This window comes from Pholcus phalangioides, unplaced genomic scaffold (genome assembly GCF_987345545.1).
Source record: "Pholcus phalangioides strain wild (caught in Gottingen) unplaced genomic scaffold, Ppha-v1.0 ptg000001l_1, whole genome shotgun sequence".
Classification (NCBI taxonomy): Eukaryota; Metazoa; Arthropoda; class Arachnida; order Araneae; family Pholcidae; genus Pholcus; species Pholcus phalangioides.
Genome location: NW_028301594.1, coordinates 18,144,209 through 18,168,374, shown reverse-complemented (window position 1 = coordinate 18,168,374; position 24,166 = coordinate 18,144,209). Strand labels below are relative to the sequence as shown.

At 35.1% G+C, this 24,166-nt stretch overlaps 1 protein-coding gene across 1 annotated transcript; it reads left to right on the top strand.

Moving 5' to 3' along the window:
* The first annotated feature begins 593 nt into the window (after positions 1 to 593).
* Positions 594 to 22,210, top strand: LOC149090006 (uncharacterized). The gene is made up of 2 exons (XM_089231895.1): positions 594 to 2,608; positions 20,434 to 22,210. Exons 1-2 carry the CDS (start codon positions 922 to 924, stop codon positions 20,733 to 20,735), a joined length of 1,989 nt encoding a protein of 662 aa, XP_089088021.1. The 5' UTR covers positions 594 to 921; the 3' UTR covers positions 20,736 to 22,210.
* The last annotated feature ends 1,956 nt before the right edge of the window (positions 22,211 to 24,166 follow it).

Sequence of the window (24,166 nt, the reverse complement as noted above, 5' to 3'; positions counted from 1 at the left end):
AATTAATTATCCAATTGAACGGTCCGTCCGTTCCATTGCAAAAGTGATAACAATCCCGAGCGATGAAATTATTCGTTATTCTCAAAAGCAGCGTCGACAGTACCGAAAATATGAGTTATTTGCCCAAAGGAGTCTGGAAAAGTTTCAATTTCGCATGAGATGTCTGAAAGGTTGAAAAATTTTTCTATATAATCTATAATACAGATAATCTACCTATTTTTTATGATGATTTTTTTTTTATCCATGTAGTAATGCAGTATTTCTTCTCATAGTACCAACAGATTCAATTTCAGTGCAGAACATGCAAAATTAATTCTAGATTGGTATCAGTCTCCTCGTTTAACCGGGATTTCTCTAAACCAGCTGACCCTCGGTCACAATCAGTTTTGAAGAATAATGTAGGCTCTACTCAAGATGAAATCTTTATGACGTGCATGTCTGATAAGCTCTCTTTCGCTAAACGTTAATAGCTTAAGGCTTGGCGACGAAACATCATGGATGGGTTTCCTTTTAACCCTCCTTCCAAGAGAGAGAGAGAAGAGAGAGGCAACCGAAACCAACGCCGTTGGATAAGCTAGTGAAAGATGACGGAGAAAGAGGAGGGACTGACAGAGGTGGTTAGAGGATGAGCGTAATTTGGGTGGGCGAAACCCTAAAGTGCTTTCGTCATGGCACCAAATGAAACCATCGGAAGGCCGTCAAACACTAGTAGAACGCACTCCACGCTTACCGTTCGCGGCCCTAAATAAATAACTAGTTATTGTTGTTGTTATTTCAAGAATAATCGATTAGCTACACCCCTCTTCTTAATTATCGCCAGCAGCTGTACTTTTACTGTAAATAGTGATTATTTTTCGCTGCAATATTGTTAGATAGACCTGAATTGATAGAAAAATTCGGTACGTGTGTCCAGAGGTATTTATGGACCTGCATGTACCAAGTATGAAGCTCCAGCACCATATCAAATACGCTCATCCTCTTGACACCGACGCGAAAGAGAAAGACCTGGTTAATTACGATGTTTCCACCGATGCCCTCGATGATTATAGAATGCAGATGGAAGCCGCCGAACACTTGCGGTCGCTGAAAGAGTGTGCTGTCGATGCCAACAACCATAGGATGTCGTCTTACCACCAGCCTATGGAGCAGCAGTACTCGACCGCCGAGGCCTACGGACTCGGTAATCAATCGAGCTACCACCAGAAATCAGCTGTCAATAACTTCTGGAGGATGGCACCGGATGTTGCGACGGCGGGATGCCAAGGGACATCGACGTCTATCATTAAAGACTACGTTGACCAGTTCGCGGAAGAACATTCTACTATAAAAATCGAAGTGGATGAATTGAGAGACAATGTACCATCCACCGAGCAACACCGTAGTGATTCTCTGGAAATGAATGTCAGGAGGAAGGACAGAGCGACTGCAACTGACGTGGCTACCTCACCGGACCCAGATCTTGAGGAAAAAAAATCGCCTTCGGGAAGCACGAAGAAGAATAACGTAGGGGCCCGTAGACCAGAGAAACCACCGTATTCTTATATAGCCCTCATCGTGAAGGCCATACAAGATTCACCGACAAAGAAACTGACTCTCAACGAGATTTATCAGTACCTTCAAGAAAATTTCGTTTTCTTCAGAGGTGCCTACACCGGCTGGAAAAACTCCGTAAGGCACAATCTCTCCCTGAACGACTGTTTCATAAAGCTACCGAAAGGGATCGGAAGGCCCGGCAAGGGCCATTACTGGACAGTAGATCCAGCCAGCCTCAACGTTTTCCAGGACGGATCTCACAAGAGGCGACCCAGAGGATTTAGGAGGAAGTTCCAAGATGCTCAGAGGTTCTCTTTCTACTACCATAACAGCGCCAGTTCGGTTATGCTCGGGTACGATCCCATGACGCAACAGCACATCCAATGCGGTGGCCAGCTCGGTCAAGAGAACACCATCGCCTCGCTTCTCCAACCTTGCTATCCGGATGCCAACGATCAAATGATGGCCGAAAACTACTGCAAAGCGGATCCTACTTTCCGAAAGAAATGTCGGATGCTGTGCCAAAACTATTACCAGAATACGAATCCCGCTTCCCTCATGACCTACGACGGCAGTACTCCTTGTGGACCGTCAAGGAATACTCCCGGAATGCAGGGTTTCCTACCCGGTACGGATCACTACATGCCGATCCAAACGACATCCGAGCATTTCTCTTACCCTCTTGCAAGTCAAAGTCCAGCCATAAGTTTTTCCGGTAACACTGGTCATTTCGCGGGGAACGGTCAGGTATCCTGTGGATCGAGCATGTCGGGGACTGCTACTCTCAGCTCTTCAGAATTCGTCGGAGTGCCGGCTGCAGGCCCTCCCGCGAATCGGGGCAATTTATATTCTGGTAACGGTGCTGATAATCCATCAGGAATTCAATGGGAACAGTATGTCAAGCAGCAACAGCAACAACAACGTCCATGTCCGAATCCCGCGATGTCCGAAGCTCACATGGCTCCTTCTCCGTGCTCTACACCAATCAGTTCGAGCAGTTCCGGTCAGTGCTCTCAATCTCACGTGTGTACGCCACTGCTTTCGAGCGAATCTTTGGATGGAATTCAAACGAGCGGTAAGTAATGCTGCGATGTTTTTACTTAACTCTTGAACAGAATTTAAGAAAAACAAGTTCCCAAATATTCTGATATAAATGATGAAATGACATTCAAATCATGAATAATCGTGCATCGAAATTAATACGATAAGATGCTTCATATATAATATTTTAATTTACCTAAAATTATTATAAATATGCATAAAAATCATTTAGTTGGCATTAAATTGCAATATCTTTAAAATAATTTGCCAGCATTCTCCAATCTTTTCACAACTGTGAACCGGTGATTGAAGTTCAACAATTTCACGCACGGAGGGAATTGCAGAAATAATTTGTGGATGAGCAGAAAAATAAATAAATTTTGGGCAAATATAAATAAGTGGAAGAAATAATTTTGAGCAAAAAATAAAAACAATAATAATAATAAATAAATAGGAAAAATAATAATTCGAATCGTAAAAAATGAGTGAAGAAGAGAAATAATTTGCGGACCGGCAAAAAAAAAAAAAAAATAATAATAATAATAAGTAAATAAATAAATATATCAAATAGCAAAATAGCCAAAAAATAAATAGACAACGGGAGGAATAATTTTGAGTAAAAAAAACTAAATAAATAGAAATAATTTCTGCGATCCGCAAAAAACTAAAACTAAAATAAAATAGAAGAAAAAATTTGCGGGCCAAGTGGTTGAAAAAAAAAATCTTTTAAACTATACTTCAAGTAATTGCAATTTGGGAAAATCTGAGATAAAAATTTAATTTAAAATTAAGATTCAAGATTTTCTGAAAGTAGACTCAGAGCCACTAAGGAAAGTGCGGAAAATGCTGTCGCACCCGTCCCAAAATTTTTGTGGGCTGTGAAACGTATGAGAAAAAGCAATGATTACGCATTTTATTTTCAGTTTATGTGCTTAACAAAGCCATAACTAAAATTTTAACAATTTTATCGACATATCATACGAAAAACACTCATCTTGCCATATGTTGCGGACAGGGTCTTCCCTAGGCAGGAATTTTGAAAAACAATCCCGAAGCCATGTCAGCCTTTTCCTTGCGCGGGTCATACGTAGACATTGCAAAACGAAAAATTTCTTCCGCACCGGGCAGTGAAATGTCTGATCCCACAGCCCTGGATATACCGTGATATCCCGTTTTAAAGTCGCGTCTTATATAGCTTTGAAAGTTAATTTCAACTTCTGAAAATAATTCCTATATTCAATAACATATTTTCCTGACATTCTAACTTTGTGGGATTCCTACGAATTTTTATGATAATTTTTTTATGCATTTCTTTTTAAATATCATAAAAAACTAATATTTTTTTACACCAGAATAATGTTTAAACATTTACAGCGAAACCTCGATGCAATAATATTCTGCGGACCAAGAAAAAATATCGTTGTAGAGGGATTGTCGTTATATGGAGAGTTATAGGGGGGGGGGCTGTTTCAAAATATCCTAAAAAAATATCAATGCAGAGCAGGGGAGGGGGGGTTTATCGTTGTATCGTGAGTCTCGTGTATAGGTAGAGGTCTTCAACCTTTTCCAGTCGGGATCACTGCCTGCACCCATCATCGAAAAAAGAGCACCCTTCCGGAAAGTATGGCGTACGAATGAATGACCGTAGGATTGATTTCAATCCTTGAAGTCAATTTCTGTAAGGTGTTCAATTGGAACGTGGATCAAGTGCTCGCGAGCACGAAATATCGATCACACTGAGTACTTCAGAGAGCACCGTTGTGTTCGGGAGCAACGGATTGAAAATTGAGATGACTGCATAGGTGATTTCAAACAAAATTAAATGTTTTTTTTTCGTATAATTCATTTTAATACACTGTGATTCGCAGTAGTGCTTCATTTCCCACAATTGGTTTTTTGCTTTGTTTTGTTTTCATGATTTTAGCAATAATTAGCAATTTCGCTTACTTTTGGTCACGAACAGTGGCTTATTTACGTTTATTCATTTTAATTTCAATCTTAATTAACCACAAATACCTACTGCAAAATATTAGTAAAAGGTCACTAATTTTTATGTTTAAATTAATAAAGGATACGTAAATAAGAGTTGGAGAAATCGCAAGAAAATCTGGGCGTCAGAGAAAAGTTTTGGGCACCAAAAAGAAAATTTTACCCGAAGAAAAAGATCCAGACAAAATAATACTACTCTTTTTTGACTATTTCAGAGCATATAGTGACAATCTTTCATGTTGGCGGATATGCTGCTATAAATTCCCAAACATCTTGGAAGCTGCTCTCAGCCTGGAATTTAGTAACTACAAAGAAAATTTTATGTGGCAATCAAAATTTTTTAGTCGGCATGGTTACCTGACGCCTGGGATTCGTCCAGCCCTTCCATAAATTACTCAATTTAAGTATTTCTCGAGCAATTACTCAATCATATTACATAAGTGAATAGGCATTGGGTAATGAACGTTGTTGCAATGTTCGCACGAGAGTGGGAAAAAAGCCATTACTATGAGGTCAAAAAATGGACCTCGGACTGGTTTCAGAAACCTTCAGTCTTGTCTTTTTTTTATGAAACAAGGAAGTGAGTAATGGATATTTCAATGATAAACATAAAATACTTATATTAATTGAAGGTATTTTCAAATTACAAAAATTAAAGAAATACTGTGTTAAGCAGTGTTTCCCAACCTTTCTGAATCCAAGGGCCAGTGAAATGTCTGAAATTATTAGACGGACCACTCATATCTCGTTCCTGTATTTTTGTTTAAGACTTTTTATACACCATTCGTCCCGTTTTTTCGACGATGCTTATTTGAATTAGTGATATTTACTAGATCGTGAAGAAAGAAAGTTCTCATAACTTACAAATTATATTAAATAATTTATGACTGTGCAATTTACATCACATATTTGTCAGGTTCAACGTTTTTTTAAAGGCACTATATATACATTTCAAATAATTCTTTCAAATAGTCCTTCATTTTCACTACCAATGGTACTTTTTCCGAAATTTCAAAAACAAATTTGGGGATTTAGCTGACTTCCAGCAAAGTTTTTGGTGGAAATTAGGGGGATGTCCCGTATTTTACCGTATTTAAAATCTCATTTGTCTGTAATTTTTCCTCAATGAAATATGGTCACATAGTCATTTATATGTTTCTTTCGTGAAATACGTTTTTGTGTTTCCTGCAAATTATAGCAGCCCTTTATTTCCTAACATTTCAAAAATTTTAAAAAAAATTGGGGAATTTGTCGAAATTAATTTTTTTTGTTTAAAAATAATGACAACCCGATCGCAATTTCCTGCATTTTCCTCAATGAGCTATGGTGAACCTAAGTATGAAGGCGTAATTTTTATTTGAACCCAATATGAATGTTATCAATATCAATTACACAACAATTGAATAATTTTTCATTCTTTTAGAATTAAAATTATCAGATATGCATTGCGGACCACCTATGACAGCTTTTCTCAAACTATGATCCATGGATCAGATTAATAATTGTTGTAATTTATATTGCTAATATCCATATGGGTTCGAATAAAAATTGTACCTTCATACTTAGATTAATTATACCTCATCAAAGCAAATGCGATCCTAAATACGGGATATCACTGTTTGTAGCCAAAAGATGCAATTTTTAACAAATTCTATAATCACTGCAAAAATGGGTGATGGGTGCGGAAATAAAGGGCTGCTACAAGTCACAGGAAACAAAAATGTATTTGACGAAAAAACATTCAAATGATCATAATTCATTGCAAAAAATAAGAAGAACAGTGATCTTAAATACTGTAAAATACGGGACGTCATCATCAAAATACGTTATCATGAAAAACATTGCCACAGAATTTTTAATTGTCTTAAAATCACTGAAAAACTGAGAAAGAAACGTAAAACCTAACAAATGCGTAAGATAAATATTTGCATTTATAATAAACGCTGTTTATTCACAATTTTAGTAAACATTGCAAATTTAAGTAAGCATCGTTGAAAAAAAAAAAACTGGACAAATATGTATAAAAAAATTCGCAACAACTTAAAATACTGAAACGTCCCATAATACGGGACACTAGTGGTCCGTCGAATTGTTTCAAATATTTTACTGGTCCTTGGGTTTAGAAAGGCTGGGAAACGCTGGCCTATGACATCGTCACTGGATCACCTCAGGTCCGTGGACCATAGGTTGAGAAACGCTGCTGTAAAAGATACAGTAAATGTTTTCAGAGAAGCTTTGCTGAAAGTTTGCGTGTAGAACTCATAGGCGTGCCCCCAAGCTGACAAAAATTTAGGAAAGAAAATTAATATTTTGGTGAAAAAATTAAAATATCACAAAAAAAACTTTACATGCAATTTTAAAAAATTTCTGTTAATTTAAATGCTTTTTGAAGGGTGGTGACAAAATTTCTGGGGAAGAAAATTTTTGTGCCCACTCCCAATGTCGATTCTGCGTGCGCCCCTAATAGAACTTGGTGGATAAATAAGTTATATATATATCTCCTCTAAGGTGTAGAACCTCTTTGAGTATAGGATGTCACAAAACATTTCCTACATGACACCCTAATATTTGTTCAAGGCCATTAAAGAGATTCTTTCTCTTCCGCAAAGGAACTTGCCGTGGAAGTCTGTTAAAAAAAAAAAGAAAAGGAAAAGGATGCTTAGTCAGCAAATCTCATCTTACAGTCGTCATCAATTCATCTTTACAGGGGGTGTCTGGCTAAAGACGCACATATATCACAGGAACACATTAGCACGATTTAGTCATTGCGGTGGTGTCTTGAAGAATATTTAAAGAGAAGGAAAATAGGGAACTCGATTTTTTATTTCGAGTGTTGAGCTATCTTTTTAAAATTTGATTTTTTAGATCGATGTTTCCCAAAGTGGGTAATATCGCCCCCTTGGGAAGAAGGTTCGGGTTTTGTATAGCATGCTATGGGTTGGCTTGAGTTGGGGGGGGGGGGCGATGAGAAGAAAAAAAAAATTTAGGAAAGGGGGTGGTGGAACGAAAAGTTTTGGAAACTATGTTCTAGATTCTCGTATTATTTATGATCTGGAAGTTACTGAGGTTTAAATTACTGAAAATATTGGGGAAATTGGTTAGTAATGGAATCGAATGAAAATTAAAGACATTTGTGGAATAATACGTGATGGAGTTTTTTGTTTTCTTTTAAAAATTGCTAATCTATCTCAAAATCTATACATACATAACTTAACCCTCTATCGCCCTGCATATATTCTAATATACATGGCAAATACTTGGTGAAAAATATCCCATTGTATACTAATTTGTTTTCTGAACTATTTTGGTACGATAAAAATATTTAGTGTCATTTTAATATAAAATACAGCTTTTTATAAGTACAATACTTTCTTTCATCTAAAAAGAGTTGTTTAATTGTTGCTGTCTGTTTTAAGAGCTGCCGAAACTTTACGCGTTTGAAAATTCATAAAACTGAACAAAAATTGAGAGAATCGGAAATAAAATTCAAGGAAACAACTGTTTAACTTCGCTAAGCAAGACTTATACACAATCTGACTTTACAGACAATCTGTTTATAGAAAACATTAAAATCAAGGCAAAACTGTATATTTTATCATTAATTAACCATTTTAGTTCATTTAAAAAGCCACTCTAATTAATTAAATCGTTTTGCTGATGTATTGTTTCAATTACAAAATATGCTAATAGCATTTATTTACATCCATTTCTGTAAGAAAAAATTCAGTACGTTTTTATGGGGTGAACTAGAGAGGGTTAAATTGTCATGGAAAGCATTCGATAATCAATAGGGGGTTTTCTCTAAAAAATTCTCAATTTGATTTTTAGAAGCGTAATAGTTGACAGAAATTATCAGCGTCACCCCTCGTTTCTTTGTTTTTTTTAAACCTAAAAAAAAGTATTATTCATCCTATAGCATACATATTTTCTGCGATGAACAAAAAAAAAGCAATATTTATATTTCATAATATTATTAAATTATTTAATTAAACTATACTCATTTCAAATGGACTTATCTATTATATAGTATACTTATACTCTGCGGACCCAGAAAAAATATCGTTGTATGCAGAGGTTATCGTTATATCGGGAGGTAGCATTATCATCAGTCACCACCAAATTTAGGTTGTTGGCATCTCTTCTGAATTGACATTGTTAGTTCCACCATAAAATTGATTTATAAGTATTTATTCGCAACCAAAAATTATAATTGATCAGTTGATTAATGAAATTCAGTTAATTATTTCCCACTGTAAAGGGGTTTACTGTTCACTGCGTTTGTGTATCACACAGAAAGTAGCTTCACGGCAACTTCATTAAGATAGTGCTTAACTTCATTAAATAGTGCAAAATACCGATGTTATTAAACATTCTTCAAAAATCACGAACCGGTGAGGAATTTAAAAATATATCGAAGGGGATTTTCACCCAAACATAAAAAATATCGTTTTAGCAGTCTCAAAACTCATTAATTTATTAGTTTAGAAATAATAGACGGTGATGTGAGCCATTTGAAATTAAAAACATATATATTCGGCCAATAGAGGCGGAAAAAAATCTTTCCACACACACATACACAAGTGCTTTTATGTATCCTTGAAACGAATTTATTTTTTCCGGATAAAGTTGATTAACAAATACATAAATTAGTATTTATTAAGGAATGTCTTACCTGATAGAGGTAATATCCTTTGCGAACCGGACGTAAAGCCATAGACACAATATCCATCACGCTACTGATATCCATTATAACGTGGTCATACTATGTCGAGAGAGGGTAGAGGAAAAATAATACGATAATTTTCCAACTCAACACTTCAACTAATCACACTTTTGGTTAATCCATCGAATTTTGTTGAGAGACTAAATAAAAGACTATATGCACTAACACATTTTTCGACTGACGAGGTCTCGACGTAAGCTAGAATGCAATAAGAATCTCCAAAAGGATTATCGATGACTTAATTGACAGCAATGACAAATTAGGTAAATTCTATCCAATAAAATAAGCTTTGGACAATAAGAAATTGGAAATACGATGATTCGGAAACCTCCGGTGGAATTAACACTCTTGCTCCATAAAATTCAGAAATGAGATTCCAGAAGCTCTTGGTATGCTCTTGTTGAGAAAAATTCAAGAATAAATATTAAGATTCCACGCATTATTATCAGATTCGAATATTTTCACAAAACACGTGTATAAGTTTCACGCGTTCGTGTTCGACGAAACATTTCTTTCCAATGCATTACGCAAGCGGTCAAGCCAACGCACAAGTCCGATCAGCGGAAGACTCTACTGGATACTAAGATGCGATCCTCTGCTAACGTTTATCCTGTCTCTGGAGATTCTTTTGCTTACATTTAGACGTTTACATTTCTAACAATTTGGTTTATTTGGACTGGGAAAACTGATAAAAAACAAGTAAAATAAACTTTTTTGCAGCGGCAAACACAACAAGTACGGGGCTAGGCCACAGAAGCTTTATGCCGCGCGAGCTTCTCCAATCTGGTGGAAAATCGCGAAGCGAAGACACCAGACGTAAACCTCTCGAGTTAACACTTGTGTAAGATTTTTAGTTTGTAAATAATTTCCAATTATGTTTAAAGAAGAAGAGAGCCCGGGAAGAAACTGTATACATATGGATATAGAGAGGAATCTGTATATATACAAATTACCGACTGTGATATACAAAGAGTTCAGAGTGCGGCCGCTACATTTGTTTATATCCTCAGAGGTAAACAATTTACGAATTTTGCCGTTTCTATATCTATTGCTTGCTTCTGCTGATGATGATGGCGATTTTGTCTCTATTTATTTATTTATTTTTTCCTCTTCACCATGGCTACGATTAATTCGTCTTAATTTCACCGAAAAGAAAGATATGCTCAGATTATTAGATAATACATAAGTTTGATGAGAATCGTCCAGATTCCACAGCTGTGACGTTGAAATATTTCTGGATTTTAAATTAAAATTTTATCGGAACTATACATCTGAAGGTATAACCCTAACCTCATGATCGGATTATTAGAGAACCTACCTTTTGCTATCTAGGTCTGAGTTCGGGATCCAATAACCGTGGTGACTTAAAATAGACAAGCGCATACACCGTAAATTTACAAAGTAGCTTACATAAGATGGACATGTATGAATCGATACAGTTTTACAATAACTTTTGATCAAGAAATAAAATATTTATAGTTTTAAAAAGTTGTTGTTATCTCCCCTGAAATCGTGAATTAACACCAATCCTGGAAAAATTTCACTAAAATAACTCCATCTATAAATTGAATCTTGCATTGCTGAAATAATAATAATGTTTGTGGAACTATCGTGAAATTTCTCTGAAGGTCTACTTTTTTGAAGGCAAAGTCCACTTCTCTATTGGACCAAATTTTTTGATCAGTAGTTTTTCTACGCATAAGTTCATCTCACAGATGTTTACTGTGTGTGAAAATAATTTTGTCTCTTGTATTTACATAACTCGTTGTTTCCCTGCCATTTACAAGCAGTTTTTTTTTTTTTTTGCTTCATCGAAATTTTTTCATTGTACTTTCTCTTCTTTATCACATTCTAATGAGAAAAATGAAAAAAAAAATATTTTTATGTATATTTACAACAGGCCTACCGTTAATTCTCGTATAGAAGCCTCACCTTATATAGGGTGCTTCTCTCACGTCTCTTCTCAGTTCATAGCTTTAGAAGTTAATTTTTTGCTCTCGGTGACATTTCTAACTTCAAGGGATCCTAATGAATTTTTTATGATAATTTTTCATGTGGGGAAAAAAGTTTTTTTTTACCCTGCGATAATTAGTATAATGTTTAATCAATAATGTTTCAAAATATTTTAAAACAGAAAGTGAATTAAATGGAAAAAAATTGTTTTATTCACATTTAAATTTTTTTTGCTCCTAAATAAAAATCGCTTGGCTTATACATAATTGCTGTGTGGTTACCGCTGCGTTTCAACGAACAATTTTTTTTTCTCAGGTCATTTTGTTTATGCGACTTGCACATCACAGTGTTTTATTTTCTATAGAAATTACTGTAAAAATTATTATAAGAAGTTTTCTATCTTCCACGGTCTCCAATGAAAGAAATACAACCACTCTACGTGATAGTAGGAGCCACTCGTGGTTCAGAGTTTATGAATGATCTGGGAGATTCTAACCCCGACATAAATGGAGATAAAAAAAAAAATGGAGAGAGGCTCTAGACCAAAATACGAGACACCCTCGTCGTAATTTTCCATCCTTCATACGTTTAACATGGGATTTCACTCACGTCGGCACCTGAGACGAGACCAATGGTGATTACGATACTGTCTATGAGTTTGCATCACGACCGGAAAGTCTCACTTTCACACACAATGCTATAAGAATAGGTCACAATTTCTTGCCACTTGAAGCATTTTGAAGCAAGTACGATTGAGTAGGAAGAAGAAGATGGCTCTCTCTCTCTCTCTCTCTCTCTCTCTCTTTCTGTAGGTGCTCTTTCAAGAGTTTTTGGCCGTCGTGGTTAACTCATCTCAAGTGACTTACTTCAATTGTCCCCCAAGCCTTATCATGTACTCCTCTTCTTTTTCACTCATTGAGATTCAGGGTGCATTCAGAAACTTTTCCAAGAAGAGCATGTGGAATATTTGAATAAAAAAAAAATCATGGGCAGTATATCCGACAGGGATCTGAAAAAGTTCAGTTTGTATAACTGGGTCATTCTCTCACGAGATTAGAAAAAAAAATAATAATGAAGAAAATTATTAAAAAACAAATGTCAACCAAAAAAAAAATTCTTAGGGACACTTCTTAACCTTCCACTAAATGAAATATAGTCAGCAATGAAATTTGGGTTTTTGAGTTTTTGAAAATTCATGGTGAAAAAAATTAACTCGTGTTTAACAATGTTGAGAGATAGGCAAATCTGACGAAGCATTTTGCTTATTTAAGCACTAATTTGATATTTATGCTTGACACTCCCAATGTTTTATTTTGGATGCTCATCTTCATTTTGGACAAGCACTGATATTCTGAGCAATTTTTTTTTGTCAATTACATTTTGTATCTTTTTTTATTAGCGTTTGTTGCTCCTTTTTTTTGTCAATTTCATGAGGGGAACAACGGATTTTTTACTTACTGCTTGTTTTATTAGAGCACGAGTTGCACTCTTAAAGCACAAAGCAATTATAATTGATTTAAAAGAAACTTCAAATGATGGCTACATTCTTCTCAACCCTCTTGATACGAAATTTAATAGGTGGCAACCGGTGTTGTAGGACTTGAACCAATGTTTTCCAAATGTCACGAATGGGAAAAAATAAAAGCTATAGAAAATTTTCATTTGGCTATAAAATATTGACAAAAGTTTTTTTAAAATTACAAAAGCAGATGAATTATAAAAGTATACCGATCGTAAAAATATATATTACTGAAAAACAAAATATTTTTTTTTTGTTTTAGGACAGATATATAGTTATCATTTTATAATTTGAAAAATGGGCTTGGGACAGCCAGGAGAAGGACATACCCTTAAGAAATGAAAATTTGTTGAAGCAAATTTTGAAAAAAACCCATGACCAAATCACAAATAGAGCGGCGACTTGTCAGAAAGAGGATTATAAATAGAAAATGACGGGAAAAAGGTCTGTGCCAAATATATTTGATGTAAACTGCTGGAGACACAATTTAGACAAATTGAGTGAGAATGAAACAAATATATTTGTATACTATAGCTGAGAGCCAACCACAGGTTTGTTGAACCAGAAGCAGGTGCCATATAGCCACCTTAATTTAGGACCTTATACTTTAAATATCTTACGTATCGAAGATTCTGTGAAATTCTGACATTATAAACGAGGTTGACGTTTTCAAGACCTTTGAAGTATAAAAATATAATCAGATGCAATCAAATACTGCACATGAAGTTATTCCATTATGATCAAGATGATCGTATTTTTGGGGAGAAAAACGTGAAGCTGGAGTCATATATATTATACAGATAAATACGGTATAATGTCAATTCTCACCATTAAAATGTTACCAATTGTCGGCAAATTATCACGTATAAATAACAATTTGTGAGAAATAAAGTAACTGCAGTAAGTATGCAGCGACATAAAATGTATGTCACGAAAAAGAAGTTGAACATCACAAATTTGAGAAACGGATATTTATAGTCCCCCCCGTTCATTATAATATAATTCATAAATTATGCAACTTCAACTCCATCGTCGATTTTAATAAAGAAAGATAGTAAATTAAAGTGTGTTTAATTGAAAAACGGTTCATTTTTATAAAAATTTGGCTAAAATTATGGGAAAATACCAGTAAATGTCCAGTATACGTTCATACCAACAAATCAAGTCTGACCTAAAACATTTATTTTTTTTTTTCTTATCGTTAGGTGTCAATTGAAAAACAGACAAACAATTTCTCAATGTGCTAAACTCTAATTCCATTAATTTCTATGGAAAACACAATAAAAACTAAAGCAAAAGCGTCGAAAAAAGGGTGTCGTTACATCCCGAGGTAGTTGCATTTTATCGACGTTATAAGCAAGACTAATTATCATCATTCTCAATGGGAATCAGTCGAATTCTTAACGCTATAGCCAAGGTGTCGTTACAACCGAATTTAACTGTATTAAAAACACACAAACACAAGTTTTGATGCAGAATTTTTTTTTTAGATTTAAGTGAATTTTAGTAATTTCTCGCCTATTGGGATTTTGTTCTTCTATAAGCCAGAGTTCCTTAACGTTTCTATAAACCCCAGGAAAACTAAAAAAAAAATAAAATAAAATAAAATGTATGGAGCATTTTGACATTCACATGACTTACAGTATGTTGGGTAGCCCGAGTGGCGTGATGGTAAGATGTTCGTCTCCCGTCAGGTCCCTGGATCGAACCGGGGGAAAATATAGAAACAAGATATTTTCCGTAACGAGCATGAGGCAACCACCGATATACTTGGCCTTCTATTTCCAACCCAACTCTTTAACGGCAATAAATTTCAGTACAACGATATGACCGGAGTTGATGTGTGGTGAAGTAGTAGTATGTTGGGCCAAACCTTTTTTATCTGTAACTGTGTGAATATTATTGATATTTGTGACATTTAATTAGAATAAAATTTACCAATGCGCTTTCAGTCCACTTGTCCCATATTTGCAGACTATAGGATGAGAAACGGTGAGATAGGGTATACAGGGTGTTTGCCTAAAATTTCCGACAGAAATAAAAATTCTACAGTTCGTTTTAAAATACGAGTTGAATATGAAATATTACCAGTGAAAGAAATGTCAATTTTATTCAGTTGGTAGAACTTCCCAAAAATAATTATTAGAGGGAATATGAAAATTAAAATTTCCATACTGCATCCAATAAAAAAACTTTCAATTATTGAAATTTGCCTCTTTTTCTACATTCATCACAAATTGTTTTCTACTTAACAATTGAATAAAAATTCGCTGAATATCAACTGAGATGTGAGATTAAAGTTCTTTGATTTTCTCTTAACTTTTTTTTTTCACTTTTCCCGTCTCTTCAATATTCTGAATTTTTTTGAGACACTTTAACACGTGGAAAGTGGATAAAAATCAATCACTTTGACCACCGATATCGCAAAGATTTTCAATTGAATTCTTACGGAATAAACTTCTTTCGATAAAATTGAGGGAGAATTTAGACCGACAGTTTTTCGATTGGGAGTTCGTAAAATTTGTACGAGAAATAATAATGCATTTTTCTCCATAATCAATTTTCGGGAAGTCACAGATTATTTTTAATGTTTTTGTTGATAATATTTTTGCATATTTTACTTGAATTTTAAAATGAACAGTGGAATTAATGTTTCTTTCGGACACTTTGGTGAAACGCTCAGTATACAACAGAATTATTCGATTGGTTTTTCTGTAGAAAACTCTCCCTCTCTGTGTTAGTGGTTACAAATTTTGAGAATTCAACGGGAATTCTTTGGATTTGCGTATTTTTGTCAGCAGATGGTATGTAAATATATCTGTTTTAGGGGGAAAAAAAGAAGCGCATTCTCTCGCATAAGAATTTATCCCCCCGAGTTATTTTTACATAAGTGATAAAAAGCAGCACGGGCTGTTTTCTGGACGGAGATTTGTGGCATAACTTATGCAGACATTGGTTACACTTCTTTGTACCCAAAACCGTTCAAACTAGCTGGTTTTTTTTTTAAGAAAAAAGAAAATCATAACTACAATATTTTTTTAGTCTCGAGAGGGGTATTCAGGAAACAACAACAGCAGGAAGTAACGAGCAATAGCTACAAAAATAATTGCCAAAGAAAACACGTTAGTTTTCGATGCATGTGCGTCCAGCTGTACAACGAGGGCAAGTAAAGGTGATTCAATTAACGAGAAAAGAAAACTTTCTTGTATCAGGCTTCTCTTTTATTTTTTAATATGAACATACTTTAGTGTTAAAACGACTTACGAACTTTTGGAAAGAAAGTTGCTTGTCTCCTCCGAGAATCGCACCTGAGGGTCCGCAATGCCGTAACTAATGCACCAGAGACACAATTTTCCTTGCCTTATAACACGCATTAGTAGTATGATGAGCTGCTGAGTGGCAACATTGCATTTTTGTGTCACTGGCGTAGGCTATTGGTCAGCGTACTTTCCTGCTACGAAACGGTACCCGGGCTCGATTCTTCGGGGGTAACAACTAATTTTTCTATCCAAAGGTTCGTTTTCTTCCCAATATATCATCTAGGAAAATCTCTTTCCAAACAGAAACGAGTAATGTTTTGAAAATCTCACTGTCAATAACACTCATGGCCTCTACTAGGAGGGGTAGGATGACAAGGCTCTTTCCTGAGAACCCAGGGATTGATTTTGTTTGTTTTTCATCTTCTACACAATAAATTCAGTTACGTAAACATTTTTGCATCTAAAGCCCCCTTCAAAAGTTCTGGATTAGGCCAATCGTTACTGATGTAGAGATCTCTACATAAGCTGGTGCTGAGTTCTTCATGATATAAATTTATAGAATGAATATTGGAAGAGTTCGTTAATCTTGTAAAACCGTCCCTTGTAAACCTCCCTATACGTTTGAAACACGTGCTTTCCAATTTTAAGATCACGAATCGAAAACTCAAGTATCCAAAGAAAAACTTCAATTGAAAAATTTAACAATTTCAAACCAATGAACAAATTAAATTGGTTTTAATTTATTATTCATTTCTATTTAACCTGCTTAATTTCAAGACAACCGTAGAATAAGACAACCATAAGTATTCTTTATGGACTTGTATAATATTTTATCATGTGTATATATTGTTTATAATTTTTGTTTATTGCATTTTTAATTGGGTTGCTGTATTTTTGGGGGTGTATGACGTCCATATTTTTATGGGCATCTTTTTTCAGCCGCCTCGTTGGGAATTTCGCCTGTTGTGGCGTTGTATTTATATTTATATATTTGTATCTGTATTAATTTGATCTTTTGTCGCTTCATGATCTTTTTCTCGAGATCGGGACCTGTTATTCAGAACCTGAATTAAGCTTCCCACAAAACAGGACTCTGGAAGAGTTATGTTAGACGCTGCCGCTCTGCTCCCTTGATTATTCGAAAAACTAATACCTAATATGCTTTTCCTTAGAATTCTCGCACCTCAGATTTGACCTAACAGTCGCAACTAGTGTTGATTCCAAAAAACCAAACGTGTTCGATCCTTGTAAATGAAAACCCATCGCTGTCAGCTAACTCTTTTACTAGTCGCAATAAAAGCATTTTATTAAAGCTTTTACTTATATTTGTAATTTGACACTCGAGATTTTTACATTAAATTTCCAAACAGAGTCATCTCTCTAAAAATGACTCTTCAGTAGACCACAGACCGCCGTAAATGTTTTTACGACTGAAAAAACATAAAATTAATACAGACAACACCGGCATTTTATATGTGTAAAAAGGCACACATTATCATGCTTTAGCTGTAAGCAGACAGTACAAGGAGCGAAAAAAAAAAAAAAAATATATATATATATATATATATCTTTCACTCCGACAAGAGAAGTACATAAGGACCACACATGATGAATTCCTCTAAAAGGACTGTTTTTATTTTAAAACACAGAAAGAGAGAGAAAGACTGACTCTCTCTCTCCTTCTTCTTGTGCAAACACCTCTTTTCCAGAGCTTCCGAAATAAAAACCCTAACATTCATTAAGTGAGAATTCTAAGAGGAGAAAAAAATATAAAAATTGTCCATTGGTGGAACAAAGGAGCGGTCAGAGAACTTTTCCGTCATCAGTTGTAAAAATCCAAAGATGACTTTACATACGGAAAAAGACTCCTTGATTTATAGGGATGGTCTGGATGTTGTATTGAGGAGAAAGAAAGAAGAAGAAGCTGTGGTTGCTTTTAGAGAGGATGAGCATATGGCATCACCATCATCATCGTCTTGTGCGTTAGTGTTCAACAAAAACGAATCCTTCTCTTATTTTCTTGCTTCCTGTGTTTGTCTGCCTCTTGGTATTCGTTTTCTACTTTTCCTTGTCTATGATGTTGTCGGATATTTTCTCGGTCATAGGCATATGTATATGAGAAAGTACGATAATTTTTTTTTCCTGTCTTCGAAATGTCGTCTTACTGAGAACTCTCGAAATATTGCGAAATATGAACAGGATTGCCTACACCTAGGTGTACAGGATCGGATGAGGCAAACTACAATACCAACAAGGGGATGTTAAGAACTGGTGCTTCACCTAAAACGCTCCCACTTGCACGGTTTTAAAACTGTTTCGAAGCATTTTCTAGGAAGAAACATTATTACCGTTCGCTATCCTTCTTCACTTATTTAGCCATTTGCGACTCTTCTGTTTCCTGGAATGAATCGATAGCTTAAAAGGTGTAAGGATTTACTTTAAAAGAGCTTCAGGACAACGGGGGAAGAAGGGCCAAATGGAATATCACCGGCCAAGTGGCAATATTCAGCATTCAATTTGAGACAGAAAATCAGGAATCCTTGCATTTATGTCTCAAAGAGTTCACTTTTAAGGTGATCTATAGCCAGAGCCTACCTTAGCGGTGTGCAACATGTGTGGTCGCACCGGGCTTCGTACTTATGGTATTCGATTGGGAAAACATACACATATGCACACACACACACATGTACATGTGTATATATATATACGGGGTGATTATAAAACAACTATCCCGACATATGGGCCCCTAACTATCATACCATTCACAGAAACTGAATGAAATTTTGGCATAAGGTATTTTGATGTATGCGCTCAAGAATGATATGAAAAACAACAGTGTCGCTCTAACAGTTACGGTTACAGTGAGAAAATTTCGAAAATATCAAATGGCAACACCAAGTTTTTTGTATTGGAATGCGATCTCCATACTGAAAAACAGTAAATAGCGTTGGAATGGCACCTGTAGCACGAAAATCCCCGGAGCTGGGCAAGGTAAAAGTAAAAAGGACTTTGCCGTGCACCAGAGCATTAATGTTCGTTTCATTCGTCACACCGTTTCTTCGGCTGAGATGCCAGCCTGATTAGTCCTCCACAAGGTCATGTGGAAAACACAATAAAATGCTTTATTTTATGCTGCTTCTCTGTCCTTATTGGTTGTCCTCACTTTTAGCCTATCTTCCGCCGGTGGTTTTCATGCTACAGTTGCCGTTCGAACGCTATTTAGGGTTTTTCACAATGGAGATCACATTCCAATACAAAAAACTTGGTTTTGCCATTTGATATTTTCGAAATTTTCTCACTGTAACCGTAACTGTTAGAGTGACACTGTTGTTTTTTCCATATCATTCTTGAGCGCATACATCAAAATACCTTATGCCAAAATTTCATTCAGTTTCTGTGAATGGTATGATAGTTAGGGGCCCATATGTCGGGATAGTTTTTTTATAATCACCCTGTATATTACATTGTTTTCATAATAAACAAATTGTCGGACATTCAATCGATTTGATTCTGAAATTTTCATCAATTTTGGAATTATCACTTTCACCAAATCTTTAATTATCACTTCTATCAATTCTGGAATTATTTTCCTCATTAATTCTGAATTTCTATCAATTTTGGAATTGTTTTTCTTGTTAGTTCTGAATTTCTATCAATTCTGAATTTTTCTCTATCATTAATTCTGAATTTTCATGAATTCTCGGATTTTTTCCAAATTTTCATCAATTGTTTGATTTTTTCTGTCATTAATACTGAATTTTCATCAATGAATTATTTTTTCTTTTCAATTATGAATTTCTGCCAATTCTGGGATTTTTCTCTCATTAATTCTGAATTTCTATCAATTGTGAGATTTTTCTTTCATTAATTCTGAATTCTCATTGGTGAGTAGATATTTTTCAGCATTCCTGTACATTCTGTGATAATGTATAAATCTTTAAACGCCCATAAATGGCCAATCCTTCTCCCTCCACAAAATACATAAAATCATAAATATAAAGGAGTCTCCGAAATAATTTTCGCACAGGGCCCCAGCGTCTGATAAAGGCATCTATAGCAATAGGTAAACTATCAGATGCAAGTATTTTACGACCTTTTCTTGGTGATTTTTTGATTGCAACATACATGGTGCGAAGAATGTTTTGAAACTGCTGGGAAAAGACATCATTTTTTTCTTGAATTTTATTAGTTTCAACGTGAAACATCAATGAGTATTTGAAGACCTAAATTCGTAAGAAAGTTTATTCAACAATCATTATTTTCCCACAGCAAATTTTATCGGTTCTTTTCATCTTTCAAATGGGTTTCCATAGTTTATTCTGTGAATCAAATATTTATGAGTTATCATTAACTGTTGTCTTTCAATTAATTCCAAATGAATTAATCACCGAATGTTTTTATTTGCATGATAACAGCTTCCCCACCAAGCTTCGGATCATGGCCGGGATTGAGACTACCATCAACAGTCACTGCTCCAGATTGCAATCGGAATCCCTACGGCAATCACGTGACCGAAACCGATGGCGAACGTCAACCGCGAGGTGTTGTGAACGGTACGCAGTCCAACAACGCACCTCTTCCTCCGATGACATCTCTGTGCCAGAGTCTTGGTTCGGGTACCAACATTCACCAGGGTGGCAGCTCATACGATTCCAACAAGTACTATCTTTGCTCTGGAGGAACCTCTTCATATTGTGCCTCGTCATCACCGTCTTGAACGAATTTCATATTTAAAAAAATTAAAAAATACCGAAAACTACGGTATGAAGGAAATAACAGTTCCTCAAAGAACCAGATAAAATTTGTACATTTCTGCTATTTTTGTCTATATGCTCATTTTTCATGAAGAATTGATTTCTTCCTCGTATGTTGAAGTCCGATTCGTGCAGGTTTTTGAGTAGGCGACGTTTCAGAAATTTCAGATGAATATTCAATGGCTTGAGTAAATAAATTAAGAGGCACTGGCTTATGTCTAAGCAATAAGTTCCCAGACATAAGTAAGTTTATGCAATGTTTCAATATTCAAATGGTTTTAAAATCATTAGTACTACTCCCAAAATTAAAGTTCGATGATTACTTTTTAGCACTGAAATTTTGTCTGGAATTGGAAAATTGGAAAGAGCCTTACCGCAGTTGCAGGCGAAACGTCTAGTTCTGGTCTCAATTCTAAAGTATGCTGCTTCCAGCTAAGGCCAGCTGCAGACGAAACGTCTAGTTCTGTTTTCTTAATTTCTAGCCCAGCTACAGACGAAACGTCTAAGTCTGGTCTAAATTCTAAGGACTGCTGCAGACGAAACGTCTGGTTCTGTTCTCATTCCGAAGTCCTGCTGTAGATGAAAAATTTGGTTTTTTTTTCTCATTTCTGGTGCCTGCTGCAGAACGTCTGGTTCTGGTCTCACTTCTAAAGTATGATGCTGTTTCTAATACCAGATACATATCAAACGTCTATTTCTGCTTTAAATTCTAAGGCGAGCTGCAGATGAAACATTGGACTCAACTTGGATCAACAACTGGACTCAACTTCAAGACTTGATGCAGTAAAATGTCTTGTAGACTACCTTATGGGGCTTAACTTGTAAATTATATGGTCAAGAAGAATTATCGAGTTGTCACGTCGGCTTTCTTCGTGAAATTTTTTAGCATGTGTATTCTACATCCAGAATATGTGTAAGTAACTTTACATTGTATAAAATCATAATCAGCATTGAACAGGAAAATTTTTGTGCATACAACCGTTCAATATTCTCGACTCAAATGCTCAATGTTGATAACATTTTAAAGGATGAGATTACAGTATATGGTAAAATTATTATTGTCGTGAAAATGTTATTCTTTGAAATATTTGTATTGAAAATGACGGATTCGTGAAAAAAAAGCCAAACCGGTGTATTTCAATCATTGTGAGGAATGTATCTTTTGTACCTTATTGGACGAAAATTTGAATATAATCTTGATAATTCTGTACTGAATTATTCATCATAAAGTCAAAGAATTTTTTTAAACCAGTCATCGTAAATTGAAGAATGTGCAATTAATTATTTTTTAAAGAAATATATATATATTTTATACCAAAGAGTTAAGTATATGGATGAAGACCTCCGTGGTTTTTTAGATGTCGCTTCTTTTGTGTATAACGTGGATGTGATTTGTAATTGGATTGACTAATTTTGCAATAAAGTTTGTGTGCAATTTAAATTATTGTTTTTTTTCAGTTTCTTCTTCAAATGAGTATTTAGAGCAATAGTTATACAACAGCTGCATCTGTATTTATTACAATGAATGGATGCACGTAACTTTTAGAATGTTGTGGGATACATTTTGGAAAAAGAAATTGAAGCGATTGATTTTTCGTTCACTTTGTAGGATAAGATTCATTAAGGAACAGCAGAACCGACGTATGAGCAAGATCTACAGTTTGATAGGAAACTCAGCACGATGTTTGAGCCTATGAGAGTCGCCTTGGAATCAAATCAAATCCTCAGTACAGTCAAAGCTAGTTATAACGATCTTCTTCGTTCCACAGAAAACAGACGTTATATTGTTAGATCGTTATATCGAACGTTTGAAAAAAACATTACGTTTAGCTTCTCCGGAAAATTTTATATTCATTATATTGACCAATTTAAAAAAAAAAAAAACCATTTATTTTCTTATAATGCTGCAATGTAAATGTATCTAGCTGGACAATTTGAATACATAAAATACAGTATGATGAACATTGTACTTACGGAAACACTACGAATGACCAAAAGCTACATTTATTTTTTACTACATACAGCAAAATACAGTTATAAGTTCATGGTGAAACATCTGGTTCTCATTTCGAAGAACTGCTGCAGACGAAAATTATGATTTTGTTCTCATTTTTGAAGCCTGCTGCAGCGGAAACGTCTGTTTGTGTTTTCTTAATTTTTAGGCCTGCTACAAACGAAATGCCTGGTTCTCAACGCCTGTACTGTCTCCCACTGAGAAATTGCTCAATGAAATTAAGAACAAGATAAAACAAAAAGATTAAAAAAAAAACAATCATCGGGGAAGTGGGAATGAGCCACTATGTGAAAAAATGAAACAGAATGGTAAGCAAAGTTTCCAGTGATGGTGCCAGTTAACCAGCGGGTTTTCCGTAAAAGTTATAACGCTTTATCTTGAAACCATCTATGTTTCATGTCCCGCTTTTTCTCCAAGCATCAAATTGTCAATGTAAACATGCTCAACGACGGATTTTATAAATTTATTTTTACAAAAAAAAACCCCACAATAAAAAACGAGATTCCGAGCTGTTTTCGGTCGTTGTAATGGATGAGTGACAGTAACATTTGCAGAGGTCGTTATACTGTATTAGATAATAACATGTCTGAAATAAGACAATATTTGGGACCTGTCGTATTGGTCTTTGTAATGGAACGGCCGTTATAACAAGCGTCGACTGTATTAGCTTTGATCATTTATTTCCCACCATTGTCATTCTAAAACGCACAAAGGGTAAAATAAAACACCTTCAGTTAGAAACTGAATCCAAAATGCTGATCTGACATTTACATATTTTTTGATGCAGAGTTAGGAACGACAACCATGTCACAGGTGGCAGCACCTCATACTCAGACCCTTCAGCAGATCATGAATCATTGTGATATAATTAAAAAAAAATTCTCGAAATTAAATTCTGTTTCAAAGATTTATAAGAGAGATTCGTGAAATTTCAAGATTAATGAACTTTTTTTTTATCCAGAGTAATCACTGCGCACGAATAATTAACCGACGTTAGTCTGTTATGAGTGAGGTGAGACATGTCTTTTCAAAAAAAGTTCTTTTCCGCATTTGTGTCTCAGGGTTGGGAAACTACGCAAAAACTTCCTGTTATTAATGAAAACAAACCTTGGGGATTCCACATGATGAAATCATCACGATAATCTCAAAACGGATCTGTAAAAACCAACTCACAAAGTAAGGAAATTAAAAACCCTGTGAAGAAAAATCCTAACTAAAAATCCTTTTGCAGCCTAATTAACAATGAAACCTCGATATAACGCTACTCTACGGATCAAGAAAAAAAAAATCCTCCGGCACTAAAATTTCTCCCTTAGAGACATTCCCCATTTACATAATTTCAACGAATTTTCCCCGCTTATCGAATATTACGCCTCACAC